Source organism: Quercus robur, chromosome 5, assembly GCF_932294415.1.
Source record: "Quercus robur chromosome 5, dhQueRobu3.1, whole genome shotgun sequence".
Lineage (NCBI taxonomy): Eukaryota > Viridiplantae > Streptophyta > Magnoliopsida > Fagales > Fagaceae > Quercus > Quercus robur.
In genome coordinates this window covers 78504878-78517431 of record NC_065538.1, presented here as the reverse complement: position 1 = coordinate 78517431, position 12554 = coordinate 78504878, and the positions used below count along the sequence as shown (strand labels likewise).

Sequence of the window (12554 nt, the reverse complement as noted above, 5' to 3'; positions counted from 1 at the left end):
CAATTATTACCATCCCATTACCTCCCTTATGATTTAGGCAGCGATTTGTTAGAGACATCTAAAGTGATTGAGGCAACAAAATAAAAGAAACAATTGACTACAGATTTAACATTATTGTATTGGTCAACAAATCACGCCAGTTTACAACTGGCAGCAATTGGAATTCTTTCAAACCCACAATGATAAATTATAATACAAATTGTGTCACTAATTGGAATTGCTTCATAATCTTTTGTTTTTATGCTATTTGCTTATGCCATGTAGGTCCATGTAGCATATTTTTGTATTTTGTATTTTTAATCATATCAATTTTATTGTACAATTTTAATGATGTTGTAAGGAAATATTTTCATATTTAAGACAACTTAATAATCAATTTGAGATCAAAAGTAGTGCGAAGGTAATGATACCCAAAAATATAGTTTCTTCTGTCTACGTTGACCAAAGCGTTCACAATTTTATTGTTCTTATTGTAGTTTTTTTATTATTATTTTTTTATTAATTTTGATTAGGAATTCATAAATCTACCCCTCCCTTACTCACTCTAGGCACTTAGGCCTTGTTCAGTTTGTGGTATAGAAAAGTGAAGAAATAGAAAGTAAGGAGGGGATGAAAAAACTTGAGGGTTAGAAGAGACTTTAAGTTCCCTTCGTGTGTTTTGGTTGGGGTAGAAAACTTGAGGGTTGAAAAACTCTTTCATTTAAGTTGGGGAAAAAAGAGGAAGCTAGAACTATATAAATTTACTTTTATACATTTGTTACGTAAAATATTATAATTATTTTTTATATATAACTCACAGACATATTACTCACTATTTTTTTTTTTTAATTATACAAATTATTATTATTAAGAAAGAGTTGATATACCTTGTACTGACTGTTGAATACAAAGAAGAATATATATATATATATATATATATATATATATATAAATTGTTTTTGATAAGAAAAAAAATATTAATATTAAAGAAAGATGTGTTGGTTAATAGAAAAATAATGGGTAATATTGACTTTTTGAAGCTAAAAGAACTAGCAATATAGTTTTGTCTTGTATTTTCTCTCTGATTTGAAAAATTTTAGTCTAGGTACCATTAAACCAGTTAAGTCATTGGCGGAGTTCACGGTTCATACTAAATGCTTTTGAACGCTTTAATGCGCAAATGGACGTAATTTTTAATGTACTTAAAAAAAAGAAAAAGAAAAGTAATATCTAATTTTTAATGTACTTAGGAAGGCTGATTGAGGTGTGAGTGCCCGAGGACAGACCGCAAAACTAAAGAATGTCTTTGCTGGACGGATTCTAGAGGTTCATATTTTCTAACGCCTTACAGGGTTTCTATAGCGCAGAAGTTATAAAGTGGTGAGTGCTTTTTCAAAAAAAAAAAAAACTACACACACATTGTAAAGTGGGGAGGCACCGCCCCCACCCAGTGGGCTATTTTCTTCCAGACCAGATGGACTTCCACCGAGCAAATATTAAAAAAGTGATCTTCGTTCAACTTAATCTTTGGTGAATGAGTTTTTGAAAAATTATTGTTTCATACTCCGTAATATATACGATATCCGTATTTTCACAATAGGTCTCAAGTCTCAACATTTTAAAAAAATGTGTTTACATTTAACATATGATAACACATATATAGAAATAGTGTATAAAGACAACGTGAGAAAATCAATACCCTTTGCCTTTGAAACAAGAAATACGATCAAGTGAGGTCATGAGTATGGTCATATTCAAAATAACTGGACAAACTCGTGCAGGATGCTTAATAGGACAAGTAGGAACCAATTTGGAATTATCCAAAACCAAAAAACTACTACTAATCGTTTGTTCTTGTATCCAAACTTCTAAAAATTTCATCTAATTAAAGCTCGTAATTATTTCAGTAAAAAATTGTGATTAATAATTTACCAACAAAAGCTGTCTTAAGAAACAAACAATTACTAGTAGTTTTTCGGTTTTGTAGTACAATTATTCCACCGGATACAGGTTTGTAAGACAATTATACAAATCGAAAAATAGATAATTAAACCAAGAAAATAAGTTAACTTCTAAGTTTTAAGTCATGAAACATCAGTGCTTATATACCTTGTGTAGTTGTAGGCAATTCTGGTGGTGGGGATGCAGCAGATGGGACTAGTGGCGGAGGTGGTGGTGGCAGTGGTGATGGTGGTGGCTCGGCTGCAGGGTCATAAAAAGAGTATATCTCATACCTTATATCACAACTGGGTGTTACAAATCTCCCTCCCTGCTTTCCATTACAACATTGTGGTATATAAACCTGAACCTGAGACAAGCAGTTGTTGCAATCCAGTCTGCTCAAATCAGGGGTGCACTCCAGTAGTGCATATATGGTTTCGAAGTTTGGGACAGGCACACTCTGTAGAGCAAACTTGTGAGTAGAGTTTCCTGATGCAGTACGGTTTCTTAGGCTATCTAACAAGGGTCTTAGCACCTTGTTGAAAGCTTCTACGTCTGGAACATCTCCTATGTTGTAATAGCCTAATAAAGGGTCAGTATCCAACATATTAAATATGGATCTGTGCGAGTATCGAAGTACACATTTCTCAGCCCAAATTATTGCCTCCTTTTGGTTTGGACAAGACTGCAATAGGGTGCTACTTGACTCATTGATACAAGTACGGCATACATCGGTCGAAACGTCTCCTCTGCAGAGTACAATCGCGTTTACTTTGTCGGGAGATTCACCAGCAGAGAAATTGTAAAACCCATAAGCGATTTCGGTGTTGGAATACGTGGAGGCCAGGAGGGTATTGAGGTTTGCCCTGTAGGTACTGTTACTGGTGTAGTTACCGGTGTCATAACAGTATTGGGCAGCCGTGGGAATAACAAGATGAATTACAGCTAAATAGAATAATAGCAGTGGTTTCGAACAGTTCACTTTCATTATTCCTCTGCAGTTGTAGTTTGGAGATATTTTAGTCTAGCAATATACATCTACATCTTTCCTGTTCTATACTTTCATCCATTGACCAATTCAAAGCTTTGAACCGAATAATGCACGGTTGACGAAGACGTGAGTGAATAGTAATGAAAAAAAAAAAAAAAAAAGTATTTCTAGTACCTCAAACAAAGTTACAACTTTTGATACAATTACCTTTCTATACTTTCATCCATTGACCCATTCAAAGCTTTGAACCGAATAATGCACGGTTGACGAAGACGTGAGTGAATAGTAATGAAAAAAAAAAAAAAAAAAAGTATTTCTAGTACCTCAAACAAAGTTACAACTTTTGATACAATTACCTTATGTAGTAGACTATTACTAGATGCTAGATGCTTGTTATTTTCACATGAACAAACTACTCATAATCAAACATTTGAATAATTATTATAAAAATTATGATTTAGTTTGTGGTAATATAACTTTTGTAAAAAAATAAATGTGTTTTCCATCGTGCGCAATGTAGATTTTATCTCATTTGGAAAATGGTTAAAGAACTTTTACTTTACATAGTTTTACGCATAAACAGTAAAGAAACTAAAATTGTGACTTGACAAACACAGATTTTGTTTTTGAATACTCCAAAGACACACCCAAGTTAGTATCCAATTTCATAACTTCCCTAAGTGTTAATTTCTAATTGGTGCACAACAATTTCATTTTTCACAAGTACATATGGTGGTCTCATATATAACTGATATAATTCAATAACAAGTTGACACCCAAACATGTGAAAGTGGAGAGCTAGTCGGACTTGTTCAAGACCTAAAGAGAAGCGATGACTCACACCTGAAGGGGAGACTACTAGATATACAGGTGTAAGTGAAGTTCTATTGAATAATAATGAGAAACGTGAGTGATTAATATAACATAATTAGCCCAAATACATTGACTTAAACTTTTAGATTAACTGATATCATTATAGATTATATTAACTACTCAGTTAGAGTTGTGCACGTCTCCCTTTACTAGTTGGAGCATGAACAGGGTAGGTATGTGTCGTCGGAGACATCAAAAGTAAAGATCACACCAGGCAAGATCACACAAGGCAAGCCCATAAATTAAGTCCACCCAAATAATCTTGAAAAAAGGCTTAACAAAGAATTATTTCCAATGTTGTTAATAACAGTGTGATTCGAGGTTCGCATGGATACGGAAGCAAGTGCCTGTTTCAAAAGATGAGCATAATCTAAAATTAGAGTATAAGAAATGGGACTTGAGGGAATACCTTTCCTTGTGTGTCCTAGTAGAAGATAGATTTTTATGGGCCAAAAGAAAAGCTATAGTATAAGAATGATTCCAATTTCCCTGTATAATGGTAATTCTTGGATGCTACAATATATAACATATTAGAAGCACAGAATAATTAAAACTGATGTCCACTGAATAGAAAATGGACGAGATCCTACTTTTAAAACGGGAGGTGGTATATAATGTACAAAAATCTCTCAAAGCCAACGTTATCTATAGACATGGCAATACGGGTCAGAAAATTCTGACCCGACCCGATCCGACCCGAAAAATACCTAACCTGAACCCGATTTTTTTGATCCGAAGTAAAAAGCGGGTTGATCCGTAACCCAACCCGATTTTTTTGCGGGTCAACCCGACCCGACCCGGATAACCCGTGACCCGACCCGTTAAAAAAAATTCACTAAATTTTTTTTAATTACGTTTTGATACTATGTGCATAAAGCACAAAGTACCAAAACTAATAATAATATATTCAATATTTATCACACCATCAATGCTACTGTGCTTAACAGTAGACAAGACAAGTCACTACACAAGTGACAAGGGTCAAGGGCCAACTGGCCAAGGCTGCCACAACCATTAAAAAAAAAAAAAAAACTCATTCAAAGCTTGCTAGCTGTAGTCCATCACTCGGCCAAAGCACAAAATGCACAAACACAATACAATTATACAAACAAACCTGAAAAGTGAAACCTGAAAGTTGAGTTCCTCACTTCCTCTACTTCTCTAAGTTCTCTTGCTAGCTACGTTATGTACTAAAAGTTAGCTATATGGATTTAAAGGTAATTTATTTTTTTTTTTTAGTCATAATTATACAATTTTAATTCTTTATTAATTTGCTTTCATGGTACATTAAGTTATATTAAAATATTGTATTCTAGAATAGATGCTGACGAAATTGGTCAACTTGAGCTACAATTTACAAGTATGAATATTTGCAGTGCTGAATCTGCTACCAACACTGAGTAGATTGAGATTGAGGTGTAATTTTTATAAAATATTTACTTATTTTTCTTTACTTAATAAGTTATGTTTATTTTTAAATATTTTTTTGTTTAGTTTATCTTTCTAAATAATCTAACTTTACTATTATTTTAAATGCAATAGGAACATGTGCACTTAAGAAGACTGATAACTTGCTACTTTGCTGGCTTATTTTTTTTTATTTGTTTTAAGATCTATCTCTTTTTGAAGTTGTAAACTTGTAATTATATGCATTATGGCAGTGAACTATTAACATTGAAGACTTTTTCCATTATGAATTTATGACTATAAATAATTTTTGTTATGCTCAAAAGTCAAAACTGTCAGAATTAGAAGGATATTAACAAGTGGCATTAAGTGCAATTCATTTGCTTAACTGATTTTATTCATTCTTTCTAAATAGATTGTCATTGATTTGTTTTTGTAATTGCAAAAAAAAAAAAAAAAAAAAAAAAAAAAAAAAAAAAAAAAAACTTGTTCGAAAAATACGGGTCAACCCGACATGACCCGACCCGCAACCCGATTGACCCGCCAACCGATTGACCCGACCCGACCCGCTCGTTTTGCCATGTCTAGTTATCTAGAACCCGTCACAACAGACCACGACGTTGACATGCTTGTGGAAATTATAAGCATAATGATCGCATATCAAATATAGCTCCGAAGCAACCTACTATAAACAATGAATATCTCAGTAAAGATCTTATGAAACAATTAAGAATGAAAATAGAAACTTATTAATAAGCACGTTTCCTTTTTATACTATTAACATTTAACATTGATTATATCTTATGAACAAATTAACCATATATATTTTTTTTATATACGGCAGATATATATATATATATATATATATGTAGGGCCGGGGAGCTTATGATCCGGCCTACGCTCTATCCGGGCTTAGGGCCCGTGCCGAGGAGGTAGTGTGCCGAGGACGAGTGATCAAAGGCCGAGGAGTTAAGGGGAACAGCTGTGGACGACCCTATCCTCGGCACTCCAAGATTTTGATGAGAAGAGCAACGTCTTAGTGAAGGTCATCCCCAAATAGTCCTCTGAAGGGGATGTGAGTGGAATAGGGCCCACGTGGAGGTACGGTGCAAAATAGGTTTAAAGAAAATACATCCCCTCCGCATTAAATGCACCGGCCAACGTCCTGATCATATTAATGAGAAAAGACGCTTGGATGGTATAACTTTGATCCTCGCAACTAATAGAAAGTAAGAAGGGACAGCTGATGGGACAGGTACAGAAGTAAGCACCTGCCTGACCAACGAGTGGAGGGCTAGGATCAACCAAGAAGGACTATATAATGTAAAAGTTAGTGCACAAAGTGGGGGCTGGGAAAAATGGCCAAAAACCAGAGCCTCCCAGCCCGCCTCTAAGAGGAAGACTCCTAGGGCGAAGACGACTTAACCATGTATGGATATCACGAAAAACCCACCGTTTGGCGACCAAGGCCTAGCCTTTCAAACCCACGCTCTACAAATGATATTGTTTGGGCCTTTTACGTACGAACCCAACACTGTTACGGGTCGTTACAAATCGTGTCCTTACAATTGGCGCCGTCTGTGGGAAAGCTTGTGTGTTGGCATAGACGATAGGTCGAGACAGTTCCCTTGTCATTTCTAACAGCCGGTTATAGTGTTCTAGCGTAGGATTCCATTAGGGGCTATGATTCTTGACTAGGGGCTGCGCTATGTAGCGTCAATCGCATGGATGGTTCTAGGGGCTCGGCCGAGGAGCCAATCCCCCTAAAACCAAGGCCCCATGCCATAGCTGAGGGGTTATTTCCCATGCCATAATTGAGTTTTGGACAGAACCAAGGTATTGCATGGTCCTCGGACTCAAACCTATGGGGAAACCAACTACTTAAATGAGAAAATCGAGTTTTGGACAGAACCAAGGTATTGTATGGTCCTCGGACTCAAACCTATGGGGAAACCAACTACTTAGATGAGAAAATCGAGTTTTGGACAGAACCAAGGTATTGCATGGTCCTCGGACTCAAACCTATAGGGAAACCACCTACTTAGATGAGAAAACTGAGTTTTGGACAGAACCAAGGTATTGTATGGTCCTCGGACTCAAACCTATGGGGAAACCAACTACTTAGATGAGAAAACTGAGTTTTAGACAGAACCAAGGTACTGTATGGTCCTCGGACTCAAACCTATGCGGAAACCAACTACTTAGATGAGAAAACCGAGTTTTGGATAGAACCAAGGTACTGATGGTCCTCGAACTCAAACCTATGGGGAAACCATCTACTTAGATGAGAAAACTGAGTTTTGGACAGAACCAAGGTATTGTATGGTCCTCGGACTCAAACCTATGGGGAAACCAACTACTTAGATGAGAAAACCGAGTTTTGGACAGAACCAAGGTATTGAATGGTCCTCGGACTCAAACTTATGGGGAAACCAACTACTTAGATGAGAAAACCGAGTTTTGGACAGAACCAAGGTATTGTATGGTCCTCGGACTCAAACCTATGGGGAAACCAACTACTTAGATGAGAAAACCGAGTTTTGGACAGAACCAAGGTATTGCATGGTCCTCGGACTCAAACCTATGGGGAAACCAACTACTTAGATGAGAAAACTGAGTTTTGGACAGAACCAAGGTATTGTATAGTCCTCGGACTCAAACCTATGGGGAAACCAACTACTTAGATGAGAAAACCGAGTTTTAGACAGAACCAAGGTATTGTATGGTCCTTGGACTCAAACCTATGGGGAAACCAACTACTTAGATGAGAAAACCGAGTTTTGGACAGAACCAAGGTATTGCATGGTCCTCGGACTCAAACCTATGGGGAAACCAACTACTTAGATGAGAAAACTGAGTTTTGGACAGAACCAAGGTATTGTATGGTCCTCGGACTCAAACCTATGGGGAAACCAACTACTTAGATGAGAAAACTGAGTTTTGGACAGAACCAAGGTATTGTATGGTCCTCGGACTCAAACCTATGGGGAAACCAACTACTTAGATGAGAAAACTGAGTTTTGGACAGAACCAAGATATTGCATGGTCCTCGGACTCAAACCTATGGGGAAACCAACTACTTAGATGAGAAAACTAAGTTTTGGACAGAACCAAGGTATTGAATGGTCCTCGGACTCAAACCTATGGAGAAACCAACTACTTAGATGAGAAAACTGAGTTTTGGACAGAACCAAGGTATTGTATGGTCCTCGGACTCAAACCTATGGGGAAACCAACTACTTAGATGAGAAAACCGAGTTTTAGACAGAACCAAGGTATTGTATGGTCCTCGGACTCAAACCTATGGGGAAACCAACTACTTAGATGAGAAAACTGAGTTTTGGACAGAACCAAGGTATTGTATGGTCCTCGGACTCAAACCTATGGGGAAACCAACTACTTAGATGAAAAAACTGAGTTTTGGACAGAACCAAGGTATTGTATGGTCCTCGGACTCAAACCTATGGGGAAACCAACTACTTATCAATATTTATCAAGTTTTGGACAAAACCAAGGTATTGTGTGGTCCTCAGACTCAAACCTGTGGGGAAACCAACTACTTATCAAAATCAAGTTTTGGACAGAACCAAGGCATTGCATGGTCCTCGGACTCAAACCTATGGGGAAACCAATTACTTTAAAGAAACATGGGCTCTAAGCAGGACTTAGCAACTACACGTGACATCTAAAATGATGCCTATATCTTCGTTGAATAAGGGTTAGAAATGAGTCCAAGGCTCTGCGGGTGCGGGTAAGCTAGGGTTTTGAAACATGATGTTAAAATGTATCGCATGCGCAAATATTCAAACGTGTTAAGATAAATTAGTTCAAAATTCATAAACAATAGTAAGTATCGACAAGGGCAACTAACAAGTAACTAAAAGGAAAAGGAAGAAAAAGATTTCATATATACATATTCAACAGGTTCAAACTACCAATAGATTACAAAGTTTTCAAAATGAAAAAGAGACAAGTTAATCGTTAAACTGAAAACAAATACGGAGCCTAGCCAGGGTTTCTATTTCTTTAGTTTTGCGTCGGCAACGTCCTAGGAAGGCGGAGCGGAATCAGCTTTGGCACCCTGGAGGATAGCCTCTTTTGGGGAAGGCTGAACAGGGTCAGTATCAGTACTCTTGGGGACCACAGCAAGGGGAATTGCCTGTAGGGGCTGAGCAAGTGTGGCTGGCTCCTCAGCATTAGGCATTTAAGTGCTAACCACGGGCTCAATAACCTCTTTAGGTGCCCCAGGATCTGTATGCTGAGATATTTCTATTACATCCTAAAGTTCTCCCTCTTTGAGCATCTTGCCAGGAGAGCCGCCGACCTGTAAGTCTTCCGGCTGAGTGACCCCTTCCTCGGGTTGGTCACCCATAGCCACGGAGCTGGAGGAAGTGGCCTCGCGGATGACTGTAGGGTAGAATATGTTCTCCGCCTTCCACAAATCGGATGAAGCATTCACCCCAGCTTGCTTCAATGCCTCTTCCCAAACCTGGGAGCAATAAAGCCTGCATACTCCCGGAATCTGGGCTTTAAGGGTGGCTTGGGTTTCAGCTACCCCCGTATTATAACCATTATCCTCGGCCGTTTCCTTGGCAACCTCAGCCTCATTCCTGGCAAACTCAGCCTCCCACTTGGCCCTTAGGGCTTCATCACGGGCATACTCCGCCACACCTTTATCATGCTTGGTCGCGGCCAGCTTCTTATTTAAACCCTCGATCAGATCTTTAGCTATTTGCAACTGATCCTTGGCTTCAAGTAGACGCTTTGTTTGGTCCTTAGCCTGTTTTTGGGCGCTAGCTAGGCCCACCGAGGCGCTATCTCTTTCACGGATAGCAACTGTTAGGTCAGCCTTGGCCTTGGTGAGTTCATCCTCAGAGGCTTGGAGAGTCTTCGAGGCCGTTATGCGCTTGGTGCGTTCATTCTTGGCCGCCTTACTCTTATTGTTCACCTCTTCCTCCATCCTATAGGTGGACTGGAGAGCCTGGCAGGGGAGATAAATGCATGGTTAATGACAAACCAGGAGCGAGAATTAATAAAGTTTTAGGTTTCGAGAAACCTTACCATGCCCAAGTACCTCTTAGTACTGAGGAAGACCTTCTGCATCCTCATTTTTCTCAGACCATCCATGTCAGTAGGAAGTAGCATGGTTCTCCCTAGTGCATCGGCCACGTAGCCACCCTCGCCATCTCCAAGGTCCCTCATGGACGCAGTTTCCAGTAACGGACCCCCGTGAAGCATTGGGGCAAGAAGCCAGGCGCTTGGCGAGGACTGGGCCTCGATCCCCTTTCCCTTGCTTTGAGAGGATTGGACTTCAGTTTCTTTACCCTTGCTGTGGTGTCCAATCTTCAGTTGTTTTGTGCGTGGAGCCTCCTCCTTCTCCTTAGAAGGTTGGGATTTTCCCCCGTCCATGGTTTCCTTGCCCTTGGGGCTCCTCTTTTTCTTTGAATCAGTGCCTTCCGGCCGAGGAGGCAGAGCTGGTTGGGAGGAAGCAGGAAGTTTGGGGCGAGGGGATTGTGGCTGTGACCTGGTGGAAAATGACCTAGTCTGGACAATCTGGGGCTGAGGTGGTGGGGAAGGAGCATGGGGTTGTGGCGTTCCCTGCGTATCCTTCCCAGGTTGGCCCTCGAGGAGTTCGAGTAGGGGGGTCGGGGGCTTTCTCTTGAGTCCCATCTCGGCTTGAGAAGAGGTGCCTACTGATGACAATTCCGCCTCGGACAAGGTTGGGTCACCTATATCACTAGGAGGATCCTCGGATTGGTGGGCTAGGTCAAATACCCCAAAACCTTCCTCGAGCCGGTCTAGCTCGCCTTCGTCCTCTGCTACTTGATGAGACGAGGAGGGGCCCCCCGATGGGATGTTCTCGGGGACAGATGGTTCCTAGGAGATTGAAAATCCTGTCTTAACCACGGTAATTTTTGGAAGCCAAGGACGGCTGGCGCTGATCACGTGCCTTGCGTCCGCAAATGACTTCTAAACAGGAGGGTACCCTAGTATTTTGTGAGCTGCTCGGACTTGACCATCTTCGTCATTTACAAAAACTGCTGCTTGTAAGACGGTCTCCAAGTCCGCCCGGTTGACTAAGTGAAAATGTCGTTGGTGGGCATGTGGATCTACAAAAAGAAAAACACGCATGCATGGTTAGTTACCAAAAAACATCAGATTAGAATGGCGTTAAGGCTCATCGCCCTTCCATTCCCAGTACCCCACCTGGTTCTCCTTCTACTATGGGGCACGGATTGCCATCGTGCCATTCACCAGAGACGATAAGGAAATCCTTGTTTAATCCCTTATTGGAGTCAGGGAGGCATTGGATTAATTGAACCCTTTCGTCCCTTGACTTCATGTAAAAGATTTTCCCCTTCAACTTTTGGAGATTATAGCACCAGTTCACATCATGGTGGGTCAGTCTTAACCCCATCTTCTCGTTTAAAGCGTCCACGCAACCCAGAATCCTAAAAACATTGCCGGCGCACTGTGTGGGGGCCAATCGGAAGTGCTTGAGGTAACCCCTCGTTACCGGCCCCATAGGGATTCTCATACCCCCCTCTACAAAGGCGAGGACGGGAATTACCACCGCGCCCGTTTCCCTCTTATAATGCCACTCCCCCATCTTACAATGCCTCAAACTTACGTTGGGAGGAATCCTATAATTGACGATGAACTTATTCATCGCATCTTCAGTATCTACTAATTTCCTCAGTCTCAATTTAGCCATCTCTATGATTTACTAAACAAACTCAACCCGTGACAGGAGAAGAAAGGGAATCAACGAAAAACAAACCCAGAAAAGACAAAGCACGAGTTAATGGAGGTAGGGAACTTACATGAAAGAGGAAAGGCGCTTCGGATAGGCTTTTTGTGCTGGAGATAGACTTGAATTTGGACGAAAATTCAGATGAACCCAGAATATACGCGCTATAACTCTTAAGTGCAAAACTGAAGAGACAGATCCGTTCCAAAAAATCTCTTATACTTTCTAGGGTAACTGCACAAATTTTCCCGCCCATAAAGACCAAGGGATCACGACCGTTCGATCTTCATCATGCCGTAGAACGTGGGAAACACAAAGCCACCCATATTTAATGAAGCCACGTTTCGCCTTCCAAGGGCTTTAGGAACGTACCTAGGGCAGATAAAAAGTCTCGGGAACCGATAGGTGACAAGGATGGACAGGCCTTGGCAGATATTTGATGTCATCAAAACCCTCCTATCCGTCCGAGGAGTCAGATAGCAGGATTTTGAGGGGCTATTGTAGGGCCGGGGAGCTTATGATCCGGCCCACGCTCTATCCGGGCTCAGGGCCCGTGCTGAGGAGGTAGTGTGCCGAGGACGAGTGATCAAAGGCCGAGGAGTTAAGGGGAAT

At 40.4% G+C, this 12554-nt stretch overlaps 1 protein-coding gene across 1 annotated transcript; it reads right to left on the bottom strand.

The window, feature by feature from the left end:
* Window positions 1-2002: 2002 nt before the first annotated feature.
* On the bottom strand, window positions 2003-2957 carry LOC126727247 (cysteine-rich receptor-like protein kinase 26). Its single transcript, XM_050432818.1, has one exon. The coding sequence runs from the start codon at window positions 2906-2908 to the stop codon at window positions 2081-2083; it is 828 nt and encodes a 275-aa protein (XP_050288775.1). The 5' UTR covers window positions 2909-2957; the 3' UTR covers window positions 2003-2080.
* Window positions 2958-12554: the final 9597 nt, after the last annotated feature.